Source organism: Armigeres subalbatus, chromosome 3 (genome assembly GCF_024139115.2).
Source record: "Armigeres subalbatus isolate Guangzhou_Male chromosome 3, GZ_Asu_2, whole genome shotgun sequence".
Lineage (NCBI taxonomy): Eukaryota > Metazoa > Arthropoda > Insecta > Diptera > Culicidae > Armigeres > Armigeres subalbatus.
Window position 1 is genome coordinate 330,911,076 of NC_085141.1, and position 23,111 is coordinate 330,934,186.

General features: G+C 41.4%; 1 protein-coding gene across 1 annotated transcript; it reads right to left on the reverse strand.

Annotated features, from left to right (window-relative positions):
• Positions 1–4,457: 4,457 nt before the first annotated feature.
• Positions 4,458–17,904, reverse strand: LOC134225657 (membrane-bound transcription factor site-2 protease). The gene is made up of 3 exons (XM_062705914.1): positions 17,590–17,904; positions 16,355–17,042; positions 4,458–5,531 (listed from the first exon to the last, which is right to left on the reverse strand). The coding sequence occupies exons 1-3, from the start codon at positions 17,662–17,664 to the stop codon at positions 4,780–4,782; spliced, it is 1,515 nt and encodes a 504-aa protein (XP_062561898.1). The 5' UTR covers positions 17,665–17,904; the 3' UTR covers positions 4,458–4,779.
• Between the last annotated feature and the right edge of the window lie 5,207 nt (positions 17,905–23,111).

Genomic DNA, 23,111 nt, shown 5'->3' on the forward strand with positions numbered 1-23,111 from the left:
TTTTCCGCCATTTTGCAGCTGCTGTTTTCGTTGATAACTTGGGTCGAATCAAATCGCGTTTTTAGCACGTAAAAAGCAATAACCGAAACTATTAATCCGCAATTTTGTCACAAACTTACTGGGCCCATAACCTATTGGCAGAATAGGCTGTAGGAATCTTCGGATAGTGGGTACGAACCGTAAAATATACGCAAATCTGCAAACAGACACCTGAAATTATCACTCAGAGAGTGGGGTTGACAGATGGCCGACCCACTAAACCCACCCAAGTAGCGGAAGGTTACTTAAGTTACCCTCTCGGCTAGAACGGCCTAGCGAACGGAGGAAGTGGACCGGTGAAGGGGCCCCGCCAAAGGAGAAGAGTAGTGAGAAGGTGAAGAAGGTAGGAGATAGCCGAATAAGAAAGTGGGAGAAAAGATACCTGTGTCCCTGTGTGCTGAATAAAGTGGTTGAAGATACTAACGGTTTATTAAGGTGTTTTCTTGGTCGCGAGAGAACCAAGCGCGTATGCCGACCCTGAGGTTATGGGAGTCTCATGTGTGCCGAAGTGAGGGCTGCCCTATTAGTTACTAACTCTAGCACATCCTGCCACTCTTCCTGACACACCATGTGGGACTTACTTAGGTTCTAACTTCTGACATGCCATGCGAGACGGACTTGTGTGCTCGCCCTTAACATACCACGTGAGGCTGACTTGGATGCTCACTCTACTCTCCTCTGCTATGTCTCGAGGTGTCGATTGCGATAAGTACCAACAGTTCTAAGCTACGACCCTCCTACCTCGGCATGTGCAGTCCATACTAAGACCTATGCACTCACTCTTCTGCCATGCCTCTGGGTGACAACTGCGGTTGCCACTCACTGCGGCACTTTTACCTCGACATGTGCAAACCTTTCATTCACTACCCTGCGCTCAGTCGGTTTTCGCTCTAACTAACCAATCACAAGTTAGTCATGCTTGTCGTCTAGAGAGCTTCAAACTCCGCTTTGAAGCGATCGTGACTTCACCCACGTGAATCACTGCATGTTGAACCAACTTGCGGTTCTACCTCGGGAATTGACTCCCCGTAGACCTCCAAGGTTACGTCATCGGCGAAGCCGACGATCTTAACACCAGGAGGGAACTTTTGCTTCAGAATCCCGTCATATGTAAGGTTCCATAAAACCGGGTCCAGTATTGAACCTTGTGGAACTCCTGCGGTAATGGAAATGCTTCTCTGACCGGCATCGGTCTCGTATAATAGTACACGGCTCTGGAAATAGTTTTCCAAAATCCTGTACACGCCCACCGGCAGGTTAAGCCGGTGTAACGAAAGCGCGATGGCATCCCAGCTTGCGCTGTTGAATGCGTTCTTCACATCAAGTGTCACTAACGCACAGTATCGAATACCTCGCCTTTTCTGTTGGATCGCTATCTTTGCGGCCCCTTGCGAAAACTGAACTGATTGCTTGACAGGCCGTTCGTACCCTCTGAGTACAGGGTCAGCCTGTTGAGGATAATCCTCTCTAGCGGCTTGCCCGTCGTGTCTCGTGTCTATAAGACAGATTGGTCTATGCGCCAATGGGTCACCCGGCCTTCGGCAACAGCACAAATTTCTGCCTTTTCTATCTTTTGGGGAATCTACACTCATCAAGGCATCTCTCCGTAGCCTGAACATGTTCGGTTTCGCTATGATTGCTGCCTTGAGAGCGCGGTTCGGAGCTCCATCAGACCCTAGAGATTTCTTCGTTACCAGGGATTTGGCCACTGCGAGTAACTCTTCGTTCGTCACCGGAGCCACCATTTCGGCCGCACCCATATTGCCTGGTGCAGGAGGCCAGGGACTTGTGGCTCGAGACGGGAAGAGTACCTCGACAATCCTCGCCAAAATTTTCCGGAGACCGTTCGGGGGGTGAAGAGCTCCTTTTGGTCTTGGCCATCACTATCCTGTAGACGTCATCCCAAGGATTAGCGTTAGCTTCTTCGCATATGTTGTCGAAACACGCTCTCTTACTGCTCTTGATGATCTTATTAAAGGCCAGTTTCGCAGCTCGAAACACTTCACGGCGGTCCGCCCTTTCATCCTCGGTGCGGGCACGTTGCATCCTTCGTCTAACCTTGAGGAAAGTTGATCGAAGGGTCGCAATCTCGGGACTACACCAGTATACCGCGCGTCTGCCATTTCAACGCATCCCCGCTTAGACCTTCAGTGTTGGCTTCCAGTCCCAGGGCCGCGGTGCAAACTTCGCTGTCGAAGCGATTGGTTCTCCCCCGAGCAACACAAAGCGAACGAAAGTGGTTGCAGCAACTTGATTGTGACTGAATCTGGTCATATATAAGTTGAAGTAACTTTTTTGGAACAAGTGTGCTGCTAGGGCCACCCACGGACCTAACAGGGATCCCCGGACCTCGGATGTTGCACGCCATAGTTGATCTTAAAGCGAATTGCTAGATGACCACTATGGGTGTAACCCTCATCCACCCTCCAGTCCAAGTCTGGTGCCAGACCAGGACTGACAAACGTTACGTCAATCCAGGACTCGAAACCGTTCCTTCTGAACGTGCTAGTGGAACCATCATTGACTAGCACTGCGTCGAGCTGTGCTAGCGCCTCTAGTAACGCTTGACCCCTTCGATTGGTGCAGCGGCTGCACCATTCCACTGCCCAAGCATTAAAATCTCCTGCTATGACTACCGGCTTACGATCCACTAGGTCAGAGGATACCCAATCGATCCTCTGGTTGAACTGTTCTAATGGCCACCTTGGTGGGGAAATTGCCGTTATCAACAGGGACGTTGTAAGGGTCACACAGAAGGGCGACATCGGTCCTCGACTCCGAAACCGACTGCCACAGCAGCTTCTTGGCAGTTGCACAGTAGTCAAGATTCAGCTGTGTTACTTGCACGGCTTCTTCTTATTTGTCTCTCCGATGGAACACGAAGATCCACCCATAACAGCACGCTTACTGGGCATACTGACCAGCCGATCTTCAGCTTCCCTTTCTCAGTGACTTTTTTGGCATCCGCCACCGGTAGTCTGAGATAGGCTACCTGCGTACCAAAGAGTCCCCCTCTTATATGTACAGAGGACCGCTCAACCTCTGTACCGCACTGCTCTTTGACGGCAGAGACGACGTCTTCAGCGGTCGTGACCACGTCCAGTTGCTTACACTGGAGGGTCACTTCCGCACCCAACGACCTGACCTGAGCGCCGTCACCCAAGACCTCCGGGCCAGCTTTTTGTACGCTACTCCGCTGGATTGCGCGCCACGCTTCAGTACCAAGATCATTTCACCGTTCTTGGTACGTCTGACGCTGTGCACATCCTGTCCCAGGGCCGATAGGCTATCGGCCGCTCGCAGCGATTTGAGGACATCGGCGTACTTGTCCTTGTCGGCTTTCACTAGCAAGGCCTCGCCTCTGTCTCTCATCTTCTTTGCTGGTCGAGGGGTGTTCGACTTCCGCACCCTACTGACCAGCTGCTAGGGATTTGTTCCCCCTTTGGCGGATACCAATGGCCGGCTGGGGCCAGCTTGTGGCTCAGCAATTTGCGTATTTGTTTTACCTTTCACCTTCTTGGGCACACGCCCTTCGGGCTCCGTTGCACCATCCAGTCGACGTTTGGCCTCCCGAGCGGCACACATGTTGTACATAGATCACAGTAGCTTATGTGTGACCCGATTTAGTCACAATTAGGTTGCTGTAACCAGTTTCATTAGACTTGTGCTGCTTGGGCTTTATGGTAGCGCGGTCCCTTCGAGTTGGGTGTTTTTATGTCGTCGCTGGCCGTAAGGGCGGAGTCCGTCGCCTCTTTGGCCGTAGTAACACCGCTATGGGAGGAGAGGGCCTTAGTCTGGATACTTTTGGCTACCTTCTCTGTTCCCGCTACACGCCTGATGAAAGCGTCCTGATCTTGTCTTGCGACTCGAACAATTTGCCGAAGCACCAACAGGCTCTGTTTAAGCTCTTTGTTGGTGTTCTGCTTACTGCTTATGAACTCAATGATGTCATCGAGTTTCTCGACCACCACCCGTATCCCTGGTAGTGGCTCATCGAGCGTGCAGACAGGGCTACTCCCTACCACCATTGGAGAGTCTTGGATACTGCCAGTTGCAGCAACCGTCACTCCTTTCTCCCCCTCTCTAATAGCGGACCTCGCTAGACCCTTTTTGGCAAAGGATTTTTGACGTTCAAGACTCATTGCTATATGGGTCCTCCTTGCGGCTGCCGCCGAATCCTGCTGGAATAGTTGCCTTTAGTGATCCCATGGTTATCTATGCCTGTCTTGCGGCAAGCAGAGAGGCCATGCGAGGGTTGACACTTGTGTGTTCAGAGCCAGATCAACGCAAGTCAGGAAAGGGAATCTGAGCCTACTCCCACTCAGTGGGCAAAACTGGATGGCAGAATTGGGCAGCTTGCTAATGCAAACAACCATGCGTCTTCATTAGAGGTCGAAATAATAACATGAACCAAGCTGTATGATATTTTAAAAGAGTGATTGTTTTTAGCTACACTTTTTTCAATACTCGGTACAAGTAGTACTACAATCAAAGTTGCACATCGTTGCTCAGTATACATACACACACTACTACGGTATCCCTATGAACTATTCATAACAACTATTGCTATCATCGCCGTTTCGTGATTACCATACTCACAAATCTTCTTAAATACTATTGACTACAGCTCATTATGTCTTATATTAACGCCCTAGAAGTGTGGTTCTACGTCAACGTAGAGCCACTGTCAGTTGTACAAATTTCAGATATAATCTTAATTTCCTTCGACCCGATTCAATTTTACTGCCATAGCGCCCTGAACAGCATCTGCCAGAAGACCTTGGTCAGCAAAATGAACACGAACAGCGTCCCAACGATGTTGATGCACAGAGCAATCACGTCCCGTTTGCTCTTCTGCGGTACTCGGCTGACAATCAATCCGTTCGACAGCAACGTACTCACAATTTGCTGCCCATCGAATCCGAAGCAAGGAATCACGTTTATGACTGCTAGCCCCAGGGAGAACACCGTCACGTACTTGAGCAAAAGTTGAATGTCATCGGCGAATCCGGGCCGGAAGAAGGACGTCTTCGGGACGAACTGTGAGATTCGGATGGTGCGGGTCAGGTCCGCTGGGTGGCCGATGTAGATGACGTCCGGTTTGCGGTCCCTCCGGATTTGCAGTATTGTCGTGAAATTGTTGATCATCGGTTTGAAGCAGTGCCCTTCGGAGCAGACGGGCTTCTGGTGGCAATAGGCAAACGAGTTCTCCACCACTTTCCGTATGTTGAGACACATGTGCTGCGGGAGGGCAACGTCCTCTTCGTTCACGTCGACCTGGTACTCGAAGCAGTTGGAGGCTTTGTTTTCCACGTTGCAGCACTCGATTAGGCCGTCGTTCTTGTGCGAAATGGGGACCGATTCGTCGTTCAGGTGGACAAAGTCCGGCGAGATACAGTACGATGGCTGCAAATGGAGGGACTCCAGGAGACAATCGTACCATGCTATATCGTTGCGAACTTCGCAGCTGTTGATTGCGGTTATAATGTCCCCTGGAATGATAAAAAAGGGTATTTTTTAAAAACTATAAGCAATATGAGTTTTCCCGGAAGGAGCAATGTGTGTCTTCAGATAAGTATCTGTTTATTCATAATTCATTGGTTAGTTGCTTAGGCCTAATTTGATACATTATGTTAACCTTCATGTTAACTGAGATTTGGTAATCCTTTCAGCAGTAATATTGATTCATTGTAATAGACATTGATTAGGGTTCTATAACAAATTTAGCATGTAAGGAAAATTCTGAGAAGAAAAACCTTGTCAATTGCTTTTAGTAGATGGGATAGCTAGACTGCCGTAATCTGAAAAAGTGACGTATGCGCCAAATTAAATTTACAACCTACATGTTTTCCATTTTTCTGTTAAAGAGCTCGATGAGTACTACTCGTTAACACCAAAATGGCGTATACGTCACTTTTTTCAGATTAAGGCAGTAGAGGAAAATTTTCTTAAAATATATTATCACAGTAGGCGGGGGATGGTTTATAGCAAAGGATTTTCCGACGAATCACAGCTATTCCAGAATTTCAGTTCGACACAGTGGATCCAGTTGTCGATTGTGTCGATTCTAATTTGTGCAGCTAATCTGTTCGGCAGTTAGGTTGCAGATCCAATATCATTTTCAGCACTCGATTCTGCTTTGTTTCAAGTTTTCTACGATGGGCGCAATTGCTCCATGCTGGAAAGCCATAAGTGATGGTAGGACGAACTATACTGCCGCTAACCGCAAGTCGAGCACATCTGTATATGGAGGCCCATATACAGATGTGCTCGACTTGCGGTTAGCGGCAATATAGCTTTGTAGAATAATAGTTAGTTGGTGACGCGCAGACGAGATCGACGACATACCAATGGGTATAGCCTATACCGTATAGGTACTTTATGAGCTTGTCACATTTTTGGAGCGTTTTCTGGATGTGCACACTAAACTTCAGTTTCCGGTCTAGGTTCAAACCGAGATACTTGACTGCCGTGGACCATTTCACTGCGTGTCCTCCTGCAAACACGCCATATTGGGGAAGGTGTCGTGGGTTACGACGATTGGTGAAAAAAAAATCCTTGCGTTGTGATGGGATTAATTTTCATTTTCCATTTGTGTTGAAGGATATCAGTGCATTTTATGCTGCTTACAATATGGTGATCACGACTGCAGGATTCTGTGTCGGTTCCTATGAATTCAGAATCATCAGCAAAGATGTAATAAGACACGCCATCAACCATTACGATATCGGCTGTAGAGTAGAGTGGGACAAGAGTACGCACTTAGTTTTTAATCGATCATGTGGCCCTTATGAAGCAAGCTTCTGCATTTCGAATCAATGTCAACGATTCGCACCCAGTGGAACAAATATTGAAATTATTGTGATTCATTTTAGTAGAACCCTAATTGCAAGACACGTGAAAAACGCACTCTTACTCCACCGGTGGGGCAAGAATGCGCATCGGGTGGGGTAAGAGTACGCATTTATCTAATCATGTGCTTTAAGGATATATTAATACAAATATGACTTAATAATATTTAATTGATGTTTAATGAACATATATTAGGGAATGTTTAAAGATTACGTAAGGGGGGGGTCCCATAAATGTGAATTTTCATACTAAATACCATTGTTTTTTTTTATAGACAAAAAATGCAGAGGTAAAATATATCAGGTTACGCGTAGCGTAAACAAAGGAATTTTCCTTAAAGAAAGTCCACCAATCACGTAGCCTAAAATTTGGCCATTTCATCACCCCTCCCCCCTATCTCACACTTTTTGTATGAATCCTCTAAGAAATATATGGATCGTCATACATCTCTCAACCTCTCCCAGCTAAGCATTGCGTAATTTATGGATGTTTCTTTTGATTAAATGAAACTATCATTTAGATGAAATTGTGTTTTTGTACTATGTTTAGGTGTACAACAAGTCCTAATACAATTTCATAAATTCGCTTCAGTGCTTTGTTCGCTGTCCTTTCTAACATCAAATTACTTCAACTTATCCTCAAAACTGGTAATAATTTTCGATTTCTGACCCTTTTGTCTTAGTTGTGGAACTTTACATTTCGGAAGTAGGCTTATTTCGGCCAAAGATACGGATTTGACATCAGAACTTGAAGATTCACATGCGTACTCTTGCCCCACCCGTTCCTGCGTACTTTTACCCCACAGTCCCAAAATTTATGCATGTAATGGTTTTAACTTCTTGGAAAACCAACCGGATTTGTCCTCGGCACCATAGGTCATCGAAATGATATAATGTTCACCTGATTGAACGTATATATGGTAATGAAATACTAGTTGCGAAAACATAATTATTTTTAGCAAAGTGACCAAAAAAATATCTAACTCCATATCTCCCTTGTCGTTTATTCAAATCGTTCACAATTACACATGATAATAGTTGGCCAGAATACCTGTTAAACTGATGCAGTGCTGCTAGTTAATCTATTTTTTATTACTTCAAAAAATCCAAAACGTACTCTTACCCCACACGCACTCTTGCCCCACTCTACTCTAAATGTGCTGTACAGAGTTGGGCTATGAACTGAATTCTGAGGGACTCCATAGAGAATAGCTCTTTTAGGGCCGATTTCTTCACCTCCGCTTAGGCCTTAAACCAGGTTTAAACGTATGGGTAAGCACCGCTTAAGAGTTAAGCGAAGGTGAAGAAATTGGCCCTTAGAAGATAATGCACGGTTTACGTTGACTAGAAAGCTTTGGCTTTTAATGAAGGATCGAACGATTTTTGCCAAATAAATCGGAAAGTTCGCACATGCCATTTCATGCAGTATGGCATCTTGCCACACTGAATCGAATGCTTTCTCGACGTCTAACATTAATATTCCCGATGATTTTTTGTTGGAGAGACCAGTTTTGATATGAGAGACTATAGACGAACTAACTGACGACGAGTGACCTCGTTTAAATCCAAATTGTTCATCGGGGATTTTTTTTCCTTGTTGGGTATTTTAATCACTGCGACCACTTTTTAGATCTATTGTGATATATGCCCCATTTGATCTAGCTTAGTCAAGTTGACGCATCATTACTATTTAGAGCAATTGCATTACCTTGACTACCAGCGTTATCCCAATTCGGTATTATGGTTCTGATGAATCGTACTACAATATTGAGACTTGTTCTCCAAACTTCTGAGGGTTCTATCAGCCCCTTGTTGAAGAACTGTAATCTCTTTCTAAAAATTGTCGGACAATGGCATAACAGATGTTCCGAGTCTTCTACATGTATGCCGCAGAAACGACATACATCATCTTGAAGTTTTCCTAACAGCTTCAAGTGATATCGGCTCGGGCAATGGCCTGTTATAAGGCCTGTGTATGTGTTAAGATCTTTTTTTGAAAGATCTAAAATTTTGCGAGTGATAAATACGTTTGATGTGATGAAACGCTTAGGCTGCCGCGCAATCAAAGTGTTTTTCCAAATGTCCTCTATTTTAGAATGTTCCCAAGATTTGAGTTCCATTCGAAGAGAACACGCAGATACGCCACAAAATGGTTCGGGACCTATGAATTGTCGAGATGAACCAAGTCTGGCCAGCATATCAGCTTGTTCATTGCCTTCAATGCCACAATGTCCAGGAACCCAATACAGGTTCACTTTGTTACGACTACCCAAGGTTTGGAGTGACTGAGCACATTCCCAAACGAGTTTAGATCTACATATTGCTGATTTCAAAGCATTCAATGCTGCTTGAAATATTTGAATGCCTATAATTTCTGCGTAAACATAATTTAGAGCATTCAAGAATAGCCTGAACTTCAGCTTGGAAAACAGTTGGCCATTTGCCCATGGGAATCGAAATATTTATCCCTGGGCCAGTCACGCCTGCTCCAACTTGATTGTTCAGCTTTGAACCAAATACAATTGATCCTGAGCGAAGATTTGGTCCACCGTTTGCCCATGTATTTCACTCAAGATTGATTACATCAAAACAACGACAAAAGTTACATCTTCTCCTCATCCAGTCATCATTGTTTGTGATAAGTGAGCTGATATTTATTTTGTTTAGAATACTAAGATGTCCTTTTAGGTCACCTTCAAAGAGGTTTTGATCTTCAAAGCACTCTTCTCTGCTTCTAACTGAATAGGTAGCACGTGGAGCAAAGCGTCTAGCGCTTTATTCGGCGTGCTTCTCATTGCACCAGTTATTGAAAGAGTAGCCAATTTTTGAAGTTTTTCCAACTTTTTCTGAACCACTCTTTCTTTTGTTTTTGGCCACCATATTATTGCGGCATATGAAATTCTGGGTTTCACAACCGCCGTATAAATCCATTGAATCATGTTTGGCTTCAGTCCCCACTTTTTACCGAATGTCGCCTTACTTATCCATAAAGCATTTGTAGTCTTACTCAATGCTTTCTCAAGACGTAAGTTCCAATTCAGCTTACTGTCAAGTCTAACTCCAAGATGCTTGACTGAGTTTGAAAGTTTCAAATCTGCTCCTTTCAATTTTAAAGTATGAAAAGAATAATTTCTTCTCCTCGTAAACCCCACCAATGTGGCCTTTGAAGGATTTATGTTTAATCCTTCTTTTTCACACCATAGTGTGATGAAATTTAGGGCAATTTGCATTCGGTTAGTAATAACACAGTCATTTTTTCCTCTCACCAATATAACTATATCATCCGCGAAGCCAACTATTTCGAAGCCACGAGCCTCCAGTTGTTTGAGAAGATCATCAACGATTAAAGACCACAATAGAGGTGATAGTACGCCTCCTTGGGGACACCCTTTTTCTGCTCTTACACTAATTGATGAGCTTCCAAGGTTGGCTGATATTTCTCTTTTTGATAACATCTCACAAATCCAATCAACAATGCATACATCGAAACCAGGTTTCAACATAGCATTTTTAATTGAACTGTGAGATGTGTTATCGAATGCTCCTTCAATGTCAAGGAACGCTGCGAGATTTCTTTTGCTTCAAAAGATCTTTCCAACTTTGTAACTAGCTTGTGAAGCGCTGTTACTGAAGATTTTCCCTCCTGATACGCGAACTGATTTCCGCTTAAAGGAGTTTTCGTTAAATAAGATGATTTTATATGCTCATCTATTAGTTTTTCCATTATTTTTAATATGATGGACGATAAGCTAATTGGTCTGAAGGATTTTGGGGATGATTTATCCTTCTTATTAGCTTTTGGGATAAATGTGACACGCACTCCCCTCCATGCAGTCGGTATATAGCCTAATATTAAGCTTAATCGGAACATCTTAGTCAGAATGGGTGCTAAGATTTCTTTTCCATTCTGTAGTAGTACAGGAAAAATTCCGTCCCTACCTCGCGCCTTGAAGGGAGCAAAAGAATCAATCGTCCATTCTACTTTCTGTTCAGTAAATATTTCACTGCCCAGAGTACTAGCATCGCTCCTAGTGCAATTCATCCCAGTGACCTTATTCGTTTGCTGAATATCTCGCCTGGCTTCATTTACACTAGTTTGCGATACAGATACATTCTGGTCTTCATGTAAATTGATGATAGAACACGGGAAGTGTTTTTGCATCATTACTTCTAATGTTTCATAAGTTGTCTTGGTAAAAGAACCATCATCTTTTTTAATAGTCCCAAGACCATTTGTGTGATCCTTAGCAAGGACTTTCTGCAGTCTGGCAGCAACTGGAGTACTTTCAATGTTTTCACAAGTGTGCCTCCAGTTTATCCTTTTAGATCTACGAATTTCTCTATTGTAAGTAGTGAGGGATTCTCTGTATTGATCCCACTGTTGAGTGCGTTTAGCCCTGTTGAAGAGTTTCCGAATTTTCTTTCGCATCTTTTGAAGATTGGTATTCCACCAAGGAACGTCTCTCTTTGAAGAAAGTTCCTTAGCAGTGCAGCTGACTTGAAAAGATTGCAGTATCAAGCATGATAAGAGTTTAAAGAGGTGCTAACGTTTTCCGCCTCTATTATTAAATTTGAGTTATACAATTCCCAGTTAGTTTTCCTCGGATCTCTTTTGGTTTCTATGAGTTGATTTCCAGCCTCATATTCGAATAATATGTGCATGTGATCAGATAGAGATGTTTCATCTGATATGTACATGCCAATTTTCGATCTTTTCCGATAGTGTATGACTGCACAAGGTTAAATCAAGAACTTCTTCCCTGATGACATTTGAAAAGGTTGGTTTATTCCCCGTTACATATATCTACTTCGTTTTTTGCGATGTAGTCTAACAGGTGCTCACCTCTTTTGTTGATATCCGAACTAGCCCATATTGTGTGATGTGCGTTTGCGTCGCAACCAATAATGAAAGCTTTATTTTGCTTTCTGCAATAAGAAATAAAAGCGGTGACTTCTGGTGGAGGCACATCATCAGCATCTCCCGGAAAGTATGCCGAGGCGACAAATATTTCAGTTTTTCCACGAATTGTCGATACCTCCATCATTACCGCAACAATATCTCGTTCAATGAATTCTGTGATTGGAATTTTTTTTGCTTTTTCATTCACCAAAATTGCAGTCCTGGGGGGTTGCTGTCCATTTTTGTAAATTATTTTTGAAGTACTTGTAGGAATACCTAAGATTTTACTGTTGTTCGTCCATGGCTCCTGAACTAACGCAATATCCAGTTTGCTCTCAGCAATCGTTTGCTGTTTGCTCTCATCGGGGATTAATCGAGCAGTATCCAGGTGCCGTTCAATTTTGCAAAGGATAATGCGCTCTAACAGCTTGCTTAGAGACGGGAGCAGGCTGATAGGTCGATAGTTCGAAGGGTTGGTAATGTCTTTGTCGCGTTTTGGAATTGGTATTATAGCAGCGTGTTTCCAAACATTAGGGAAGTAACAGAGCTGTAAGCAGGCTGTAAATATTTTAGCCAGCACAATAGTAGCTTTTCGCGGTAGGTGTTTCAGCAGTTTATTACAAATTTGGTCACATCCAGGTGCTTTTTTATTTTTCAGCCTAGCGATTAGCTGTTTCACTTCCTTCGGTCTGACTAGACGAGCTCCATTTGGGTGATTTGGTGATTCGTCAATCAAACGTATCGATCCAGTCACTGCTGATATCGTTGTCCAATGTATTATTATGTGCTGAAGCAAAGCTGTCGGTGAGTAATTCGACTATACTGTGCGGAGATGCAATTAGGACATCGCCGTTTCGCAGAGGGGAAGTAAACTTACAGTCTTGGTTACGAAGTCTCTGCTAATTTTCCACAATTTATCTTCACCAGGAGCTAAGTCACAAGTAACATTCCCGCACTTATCAAAATGGGACTGCGCTCATTTTTCCCGGATTCTGTTGTTGAGTGCTTCGATGATGACCTTGTAGAGTGGCTCTTTTGATCTTATCCACTGACGCCGCCACACATTACGGAGGTAAATCAGATTTCTGGTGTTAGATTGTATTAAATACAGGACCGCACATACCACGTAGAATTACGTATGGTTCGATAGTGGATGCAAAATTCAATTATTTATTTGCATGTTCATTGAGGATGCATACAGCCGAAATGTAGGCAATGTACTGTAAAAATTAAATTTCAACACTACCTGTCGAAATAGGGTTTTCAATAATTACAGGGTTGTTACGGAGATCCTAAAATATTTTCCGCGCCAAATCCGCGCCGACTAAAATCAAATCCGCGCCATTTCCGCGCGACGTGAAATCCATTCCGCGCCAAATCCGCGCGATCCAGATCTAAATTCTAAGCAAATACACGTTAAATTTCAATTTTTGTATAACAATTTATTGAACGTCTTCTCTTCAAGTTCTTTTCTTACAATATTACTGATTTCAAATATGATTTTAAACTGCAACATATGTTTGTATCGAAATGCTAATAGGACTATTAAAACCGCAGTAAGTATTACAACCCTACTAAATGTCCTTATTCACCACTAGAAGTACTGAATCTAAGGGAACAAGAACTAAACAGTCAAAATTATTTGCATAAGCACCGCTATTTGGATTAGATTATGGCTTTGGCATGTTTTGTTCCGTTATTGTCATTATTTTTGTTAATAGAACTTTAAAAAATTCAGCACAAGGTACGTTGATATACAATTGAATGTTAAGGCCAGATTTGATCATAATTGATTAAAGATAAACGTGGCAAATATTTAAAAAATCTGCCAAAACCGCAATTTCTTTTGAAGTAATTAATTATGCAGCTTTGTAGTAGTTATTGACAAGACAAACTTGCGTAGATATTAAGAAATTAGACAATGAAGCTAAGTTTTTTAAACAAAACTTCTGTAAAACAAATATTTGAATTCATATCAAGAAACAAATAATACAAAATCTAAAATAGTTGCTCAAGCTCCGTTTATTTTTTAAGTTAGAATCAAGCGTAAATTCCTTCAAAGATTCCAGAGAAATATTTTTAGAAATTTCAGAAGATATTTCTTTGGAAATACGGCAGAATAATATGCGTAAACTCCAACAGAAATTAATCCGTCATTTCTCCTTCAATTCTTGTAACAAGCTTTTTTTAAAGTTCATGCAGAAATTTGTTTGACCATTCTTACTGGAATTTATCTTTCGTGCGCAGATTCATCCCAGAAATTTCTGCGGGTCATCCTCCGGAAATTTTCATAGAAATGTTTGCTGAAATCCAACTGCCATTGAATCTGCTGAAGTACAGAAGTCGCTCCAAATTATCTGTTGGAATTCCTCCGAGTATTCTTACAAAAATTCCCTGTGAAATTATTTTGTAATTCATTTAAGAATTTTATCATGACTTCAAGTAAACTCTCCTCAAATAACCTGCGGAAAATCTTCAGAGCTTACTTGCAGAAATCCCTTCATGAATTCCTGCGGAAATCGCTTTAAAAATTCTTGCTGAAATTGATTGGTGACTTCCTGCGGAAAAACTCCCGGTTCTATTATTGAGAAATTATTAAAGAAATTTCTGTGATCATCGCTATAACTCTTTTGTAAATTCAAGGCGGCATTCTTTTCGATTTTCTATAGTCATTCCTGAGGTCACCGCTCCAGGAAATTCCTCCAAAAATGTATTTATAATTTTTCGGGTTTTTAATGCTGCAGAAATCCTTTTTACGCTGTGGAAATTTATTTGCAAGGAATTTATACAAGGATCACCATAGGGTCCTTGTGGAAAATTCTTTAGGAATTTTCTTTGTTTTCTGTTGGTAATCCTGTAAAATCGGAGTTAACCGAAAACATCATAAAAAACCCGCCAGAAATAACTTTTGAGAATCATTTTCTAATTTTTGATCGACTTTCTGCGGAAGAACTTATTAAAATGAGGCATCTGCATTAAATTACAGAACATTTTTATGTTTTCAATTGTTGTATAAACCCTTATTCGTTCTAGGTGAATGTTATAAAGGAAATATAAAATGTTCCAATATTATGAAAGAATTCTTGACTACTTTTGAAGAATGATATAATATATCATGCTGAGTGGTTCATCGTAAAAGAAACAACCAATTAGAAACTGACAAACATTTTGGAATTACAAAGAAATTGACAAGATGAAAATGGGTGTTCATGTCCTTCAATAGACAACATGGTTTGTGTGCGTCGTGTTTCAGAATGGATTAAAAATGACAACAAGTGGCGTATCTCTCCTCATAACATTTGTTTTAATAATGCTTGAGAGTGTAATACATGCCATTAAATAAGGACTTGTACATATCCGAAAAATAATGTTAAATAACCTTGAAACGTAAATTTTTTTTCAACACCATTGTAAAAGAAAATAAAGCCCATCTATAGATAGGCATCAAACTAATTTTCAAATAAACTTCCTTCGATTTAGCATTTTATTTATTAAATTTCCACCTAAAACTAAATCCGCGCCAAATCCGCGCGAAACCCTAAAATCGTTATGTAAATCCGCGCCAAATCCGCGAAAACCGCGAAATCCGCGAAAATCGCGAAATCCGCGTAGTCGTAACAACCCTGTAATTAACTGCATTGAATCAATTGTTTATAATACTTGTATGAAATTTTAGACAATTAACTGAACGATTCATGCCGTTGAAAATCGGCTGAGTTATTGACTTTTACTTCCTGACCTATTTTCGAAAATTTGCATGACGGTCCCAAATTTGAAACTTTAGAATGACCCCCCTATCTTACCGAAAGACGTAATTCTACGTCAAAACTACTGGCAGGTGGTCGGAGGATACAGAGCTGAGAATTGTTCTTGCTTGTTTTTGCATGCTTGCGGACAGTGAAACATATCACGGGCCAGGCATAGAAATTCCGTTATGGAGAATAAGTTCGATTCCATAGCCTCGATCATTGGTTCGCCACTATTGCGAGTCATTTTCGAGTAAAGAGGACGACCTTGGTTGGCGATTGTTCGCGGATGTTGTGCTGAACTGGAGTACTGATGTTGTACACGGGCCGCTGGCCGATTAGCACATGCACGTTCTTCAATCGATTTCAGGTACGATTGCCTGGCTGGTCATTCACGGAAGTTTGCAGTGTGTTCCGCTGCAGTTGGCACATTTAATATGGGTTCGATTGGAGAGATCACTGTAACTAAGCCTTGCTTTCATCGGTAGTTTACACTGATTAGTCTCCTGTCGTTCACCACATTTAACACATAGTGGAATCATTTGCAATTTGTTTTCCCGTGGTCAAAACGTTGGCAACGATGGCATTGAACGACATCTGACTTCTTTTTCACATAGGGTATCCACTTTACGATCACATTGAAAAGTAACCGGGTCTGCCTAAGGTCTTGTAGCTTTACCGATCCCTTTCGGAAATGCAAGGGATACAGAACACTGTCCTCCACACTGTTTTTTTTTTACAGAGGATAATTTCACTTCCAGTGGGTTTACATGATTTCAAAACCTGCAATAATTCCAAATATTATTAATCTAACTCACCTTCTTCCAGTCCTCGTGCACCCAAGAGCGGTGAGTTGTTCTTAATATGGGTCACAATCACCGATTCATTTACCCGGTAAATCGCCGACAGCATTACCGGAGTCGTGACGAACAGCAAATATGCAAACGCCCCCATCAGCAAATTATGCCAAATCCCAGCGCATAGAACCTTCAGTCGCTTCCACATCTTCAGCGCATTCAACTGGTCCGAATCAAGCTGCGTGTAGGCCATCGGAATGATCAACATCACGTGAATGCCGAAGCCCTTAACCGGGACATCCTCCAGCACCGCTGCCAATCCGTGGCCAAACTCGTGGATGATACTGTTGATACCCAAAGCTGCTATGTAGTATCCAATTTCGTTTAGCGGAAGGTTAACTCCCGGGATCAGCAAGTCCAACGAAACCGATTCTGCCACAGCAGCAGCTCCTGATGATGCATCCGCAGTTGCACGCCCGGAACCTTTAGTGTGGAATGCTGACACCACGATCAGAAGCGATGCCAGCGGCATGAGTAGAATCGAGAGATAAACTCCCAAGCTGAAACTCAGCTCTAACAGTTTTGGGTAAGCCGTACTCCACTTGACGATGGATCTGTTCAGCGCCGTTGTGTGCCATTGTAACCGAAAAGGTTTGACTGACAAGCCGGTTCCTTTCAGAAATGCTTCATATGGGTAGTGCATGCAACTCTAGAATAGAAGAATCGTTTGGTTGAATCAGATATGCATAATGAGCTATTCATTTTAAAATAACACTTTTAAAAATGTAAATGATTTGCAAATATACGTATACGATCGAAGAAACGTAGAAATATAGACAAATCGTTTGTGCGACATTATTGTCCTTTGTTGATTTCTAAAACTGTAGTATGTAGAGTTCTAGTTCAAAATTATTTTTAAAATTATTTCTCGAGATTGTAGTTCATTCTGATTTAAGAGATAGTTTACATCACCGAACGCATATGCGAAATACTTGCAATGTTCGGTAACATTTTTAGGACAAAGATTACAATTACTATAATAGTTTCACGACTTCGGTGTCATTATTTATTTCTTCATGCTGTTACCCAGCAGACATAAACTCAATTTAGTATAATCATACATTCAATCAATAAAGCTCGACTTTCCTACGGTGTGTAATCGATAATTGCTCTATGTGCAACATAGTTGATACATAACTTTTAGGTCAGCGTAAGCATTAAAATGATTAAAATCCATTGAAGATCGAAGAATTTACCTTGAAAAAGTTGTCAAAAAACCACAGGACTCCATAAATGGCCACCACCACGCCCAGGAGCAGCAGAAAGTCCATCGCGTTTGTTTGTTCAATAATATTAATATGCCGTCGGGTTTCCAGTAATTAAACCATTGGACGACCGACCTTCCGGAGATGAAATGATGCAATGCAGATTCGGTTTCGGGACAAATATAATGCAGTTGCTAATGTTTTTTCTCCTGGCCGGTTTATTTTTTCTCCGGGAATTTTTTTCTTTCGATTCCGCTATGCATGCAGCTTACTGCAGCACTGACTAATGAATGAAGACCAAAACAAACAGACAAAATCATCGATCCGGCCGCGACTGTCATGAATGAAAAACAAAAATCACCTCGAGGTGAATTACGGACGAAAAAAGCCCTCTGGTAGTGGAAGTGTGATAATCATTAGTGGTGAATGAAATATAAGGGGGAGTGGTCCGCGAAATGCACTCGTGCCCATATATGGCACTGCACAAAAGATATTTTAGTTACTAGATAAAGATTGTCGCTTCGGTTCCATTTGTTCTGCTGTCCGGAACATATTGGGTACCAAGCTGTCAAATCGTATGGATTTTCCTTCTTTGACATTTAGCTCCCCTATCCTCGCCAGCAAAAGATGTTCCGGACAGCGACGAGAGTGACAATTTTTATCTGGTAACTAAAATATCTTTTCACTGCACGGACTGCTTCCCTGCTTCGTCCTTGGTAGGGTAAAATGCCCAATAGTGGACCCCCTAGTAGCGAAATTTTGCTCTTCCTGGCATAAGGAGTGGAAATTTTCAAAATATTAATTTTGCGTGATATCTAATATCAAGCTCTGCATCTCCTCTTCACGATACATACATAAAACACTCAAATACTCGACGTTATTCTTTGAAATTAACATTGTAAAGTCGGACTGAATTTGCCCTATAGTAGACCCCCTGGGGGTCCATAATAGGAAATTGCTTCCCTATAGTCGACACTTCATTTGATTTTCATGTTTCGTTTCGGGACGTTCTTCTTCCCTATTATGGACCCCCCAAAATATTCCTTTAATGGACACTCTCGTGTTTATTTTTTATAGAATGGTAAAAAATCATCTAATTTTACTTTCCATAGCATTTTCAATGCATGTAATCAAATCATAGGACTGTAAGGTAGGTTCTCCCGATGGAATTTCATAGCAAAATGTTTCCATTGTGCTGTAATAATGAAAAAATGTCTGGAGGGTCCACTATTGGTTGAGGGTCCACTATTGGGCATTTTACCCTACTCTCCCAAATTTTATGCCGTTGACTAGCACCAATTGCAAGGAAGTTCGTGGGGCAGTACCAGGCGGGTTTTAAGGGCGAACGCTCCACCACGCCATTCGCCAAGTGCTGCAGAAATGCCGCGAATATAACGTGCCCACACACCATCTATTCATCAACTTCAAAGCCGCATATGATACAATCGAACGGGCCCAGCTATGGCAGATAATGCACGAACACGGATTTCCGGATAAACTGACACGGTTGATCAAAGCGACGATGGATCGGGTGATGTGCGTAGTTCGAGTTTCAGGGGCATTCTCGAGTCCCTCGAAACTCGAAACGCGTAGAGGGTTAAGGCTGGTTTACAGTTCGGAAAACGTGTCCCGGGATTTGATCTCCCATGTAATTTAAATGGGAGCAGGATTTGCGTTTCCCGTGACAGGAGCAGAAGTCTACACGAAAAAAATATTTTTCTGAAGTGTAAACCCAATCGCGGGAAAAGTGTACGGTTAAAAATCCCATGTGTAGAGATGCAAATCCCGCGGGGAAACAATTCCGTTTGAATTGTTTCCGCACGGGAAATGTGTAATCTATGACGGAAATTTATTATGGAAAGAATTTAGTGAAGTGGATAGTAAAAAGTGAGAAATGTGAGAAGTGTGAAGAGAAAACTAAGGAATTATAAGCGAGAAATGAAAAAATGAGTAAATAGGCAATGAGCAATGAGCAGTGAGAATAAGAAGTAAGAAGTGTACAATTAGAAGTGAGAGTTGAGTAGTGAGAATGAGGCGCGAGAAGTGAAGAGTACGAAGTGAGTTATGAAGAGTGAGAAAAGAAAAGTGAAAAGTGACTAATGAGAAGTGAGAAGGGAAGAATGATAAGTGAAAAAAATAGTTGTGAGAAGTGAAATGAATAGTGAGAAGTGGGAATTGAGAATGAGAAGTAAGAAGAGTAAAGTGAGAAATGAGTAATAAGAAGTGAGAAGTGAAAAGTGAGCAGTGATAATTGAAAAATAGTGCATAGTGAGACGCGCTCTAACTTATTCTCACTCACTCGCTCTAACTCATTCTCACTTACTCGCTCTAACTCATTCTCACTCACTCGCTCTAACTCATTCTCATTCATTCGTTCTAACTCATTCTCACTCACTCGCTCTAACTCATTCTCATTCATTCGCTCTAACTCATTCCCACTCACTCGCTCTAACTCATTCTCACTCATTCGCTCAAACTCATTCTCACTCACTCGATCTAACTCACTCTCACTCACTTTCTCTCACTCTCTCATTCACTCACTTAATCTCTCAATCACTCACTCAATCTCACTCATACACACACATTCTCACTCACTCGCTCAATCTCACTCACTCACTCACATTCACTAACTCTGGCTCACTCACTTTTTCACTCTCACTCAATCACTCACTAACTCTTTCTCACAAACTCACTTTCTCTCATTCACGTAATTTTACACACTCACTCAACCTCACACAGTCATTCTCACTTACTCACGAATTCTCACTCACTCACTTTCACTCAATCTCTTGTTCACTCACTCACTCACTTTGACTTACTCACCCACTCTCACTTACTCATTTTCACTCACTCGCTTACTCATTTCCTCTTTCTCTCCCACTCAATCGCCCTCTCTCTCACTCATTCTCTCTCTTTCTCTCGCTATATCTCCCTCTTCTAATTATCTTTCCAACTCTTGTATAAAGAAATCCGAACCAAAACCCCGAAGTGTAAACTCAAGCACGGGCGAGGATACGCAGATTCTCAAATCCCGAAGCAAAATCCTGAAGTGTAAACCCAATCACGGAAAATGTTTTGACAGTGGAGACTTATCGGCGGAAAATTTTCCCTGGCAAAACCCGGAGCAAAATCCCGCAACAAATCCCGCGGACACGTTTTCCGAACTGTAAACCAACCTTTACGGTAAGGTGATGGTCTGTCGTGTCTGCTATTCAACATCGCTTCGGAAGGGGTAATACGAAGAGCAGGGATTAACATGAGTGGTGCAATTTTTAATAAGTCTGTCCAGCTATTTGGCTTCTCCAACGACATTGATATGGAGGATGCCTACATCAGACTGAAGAGAGTAGCTAAGCAGATCGGACTAGTCATCAACACGTCGAAAACGAAGTACATGATAGGAAGAGGTTCAAGAGAAGACAATGTGAGCCACCCACCTCGAGCATGCATCGGTGGTGACGAAAAAATGTAAATGAATTAATGAATAAAAATAAATAAATAAATAAATGAATAAATAAATAAATAAATAAGTAAATAAATAAATCAATAAACTAAAGTCGGAGTAAAAGAAACGAACAAAATAAATAATACATCTGAAGACATCAACCAAAAGCTACTGAACACAAAATAAATATCACTCAAACACTACAAAAAGTGGACATTTATTGAATATTCAGACATTTACAACAACACAAGACATTTATAACAATGTTTCATTTGGGCTAAACCACTAACTGGCCTTCCCACCAAATATTTAATTGTGACCCGAAAATAAACGGTCACAAACTCTGCCTAATAATTCGTTGTTAGGCTCTGTCTCATTTGGAGAATTAAATATAAAATTGACAGTTCAAAAATTAACAAATAACCCGGTCATAAGAATGGCTGGTGCTACCCAGCAATTCCAATAAGACATCGATGCAAAATTATTCGATATCTGTCAAAAGTAATCTTGCTCTGCGAGCAGGGTTATTTGATAATTATTGAAATCTCGCTTAACTTTTCAAAAGGACCTAAGTAACATTTTTTTCATGAATTAATTTGAATAGCGCAATCAACAGAACAACATGAAAGCTATTGATTGCGCTATTCAAATTAATTCACGAAAAAAATGTTACTTAGGTCCAGGCCTGGGATTTGTCACCTTCATACAGAAAAACCATGCGACAAAACCAAAGAGAAAACAGTCACATCAAATTGGACAACACAACCTAACCAACGTAACTCGATGCAGGGTACTACTGGTCTCTCTCTCCTACAAGACATTTTTAATCTTGTCACAGACTTATTTTGTTACGATATACTTGTCGTGTGACGCTTTCCACCACGACTAAGGCTTTGCACAACCAGACGGACAAGAATTGTTGTCATGGCTATTGACAAAAATGTTCGTCATGTCACCTTCGAATTCTGTCGCGACAAAAGTTGTTGTCTTGTCAGCAAAATGTTGTCATTCTGAATTGACGACGAAATGTTGAAAAACCGCTGAAACGGTGTGGTTTTTGGGTTTTACAGCAGTTGAAGCCTAGCTCATTATAAAAACGACTAATATGTACTGCATAATAAAAATGTTTCGAATTTTGGTTATTGGTTTGGCTGAACATTTAGTGTGTTATTTTTTAAATATATAAACATTATCGCAAAGTTCAGTCTACGAATATATTTAAGAAAATGCGACCATCAAGATGTAAAGGCAAAGAATTAATTGATCTTGAAGACAATTGTTTAATTTATTTTTGGTAACTGAACAAATTGCAATTTTTGATATTCAAACAATCTGAACCGCCTACGTTCGTTTATTTTTAAAATAAAAACAAAGCCGTAATAATAGCCGATACTAGGAGATACTTTCATGTTTAATGTTTAACTAAAATTCGTCATTTAATTACATATCTAAAATTCATGTTTAAAAAATCACGAATGGTTTGTAATGATCTATAGTCGGAAATCTTCTAAGCGGGCCATTAACACTCGAGCACACAAGCTGTTGTATTTTGAAAAACATAAACCAAAAAACATAGTTCGCTGTACATAGCATGAACAAGCCCGCATGCGACTTTCATGGCCGTACACTTATTACGTAACCACTTATGGGGTACTATCATTTTCTTACGCACCGTATAAATAAAAAAATAATGTATGAAAAAAATTTACATGGGAGGAGGGGGTTTCAAAAGACACCGAAAAATGCTCACGTATTAAGTGTACGGCCTCCACAACATCGCGCGTGCCGAACGATTAAAATGTAGTACTTCGCCCAAATAAACGTGCAGTAATTCCAATCAATCAAAAATGTATCGAATGTTCCTTAATTGCCCCTAGTATAGGATATACACATGAACATTATTCCGTATTTATCTTATAAATAAAATATTGCAGTCAAAAAACCCTTTATCAGGCGATTGCTACAAACGGTGTACCAGTTAAAATCCACTGAAGTCGATATTTACGCGGACAATTGTACTGCGTAAGTCAAAACCGCGCAAATCACAAAAACCGCGTAAAAACAACTT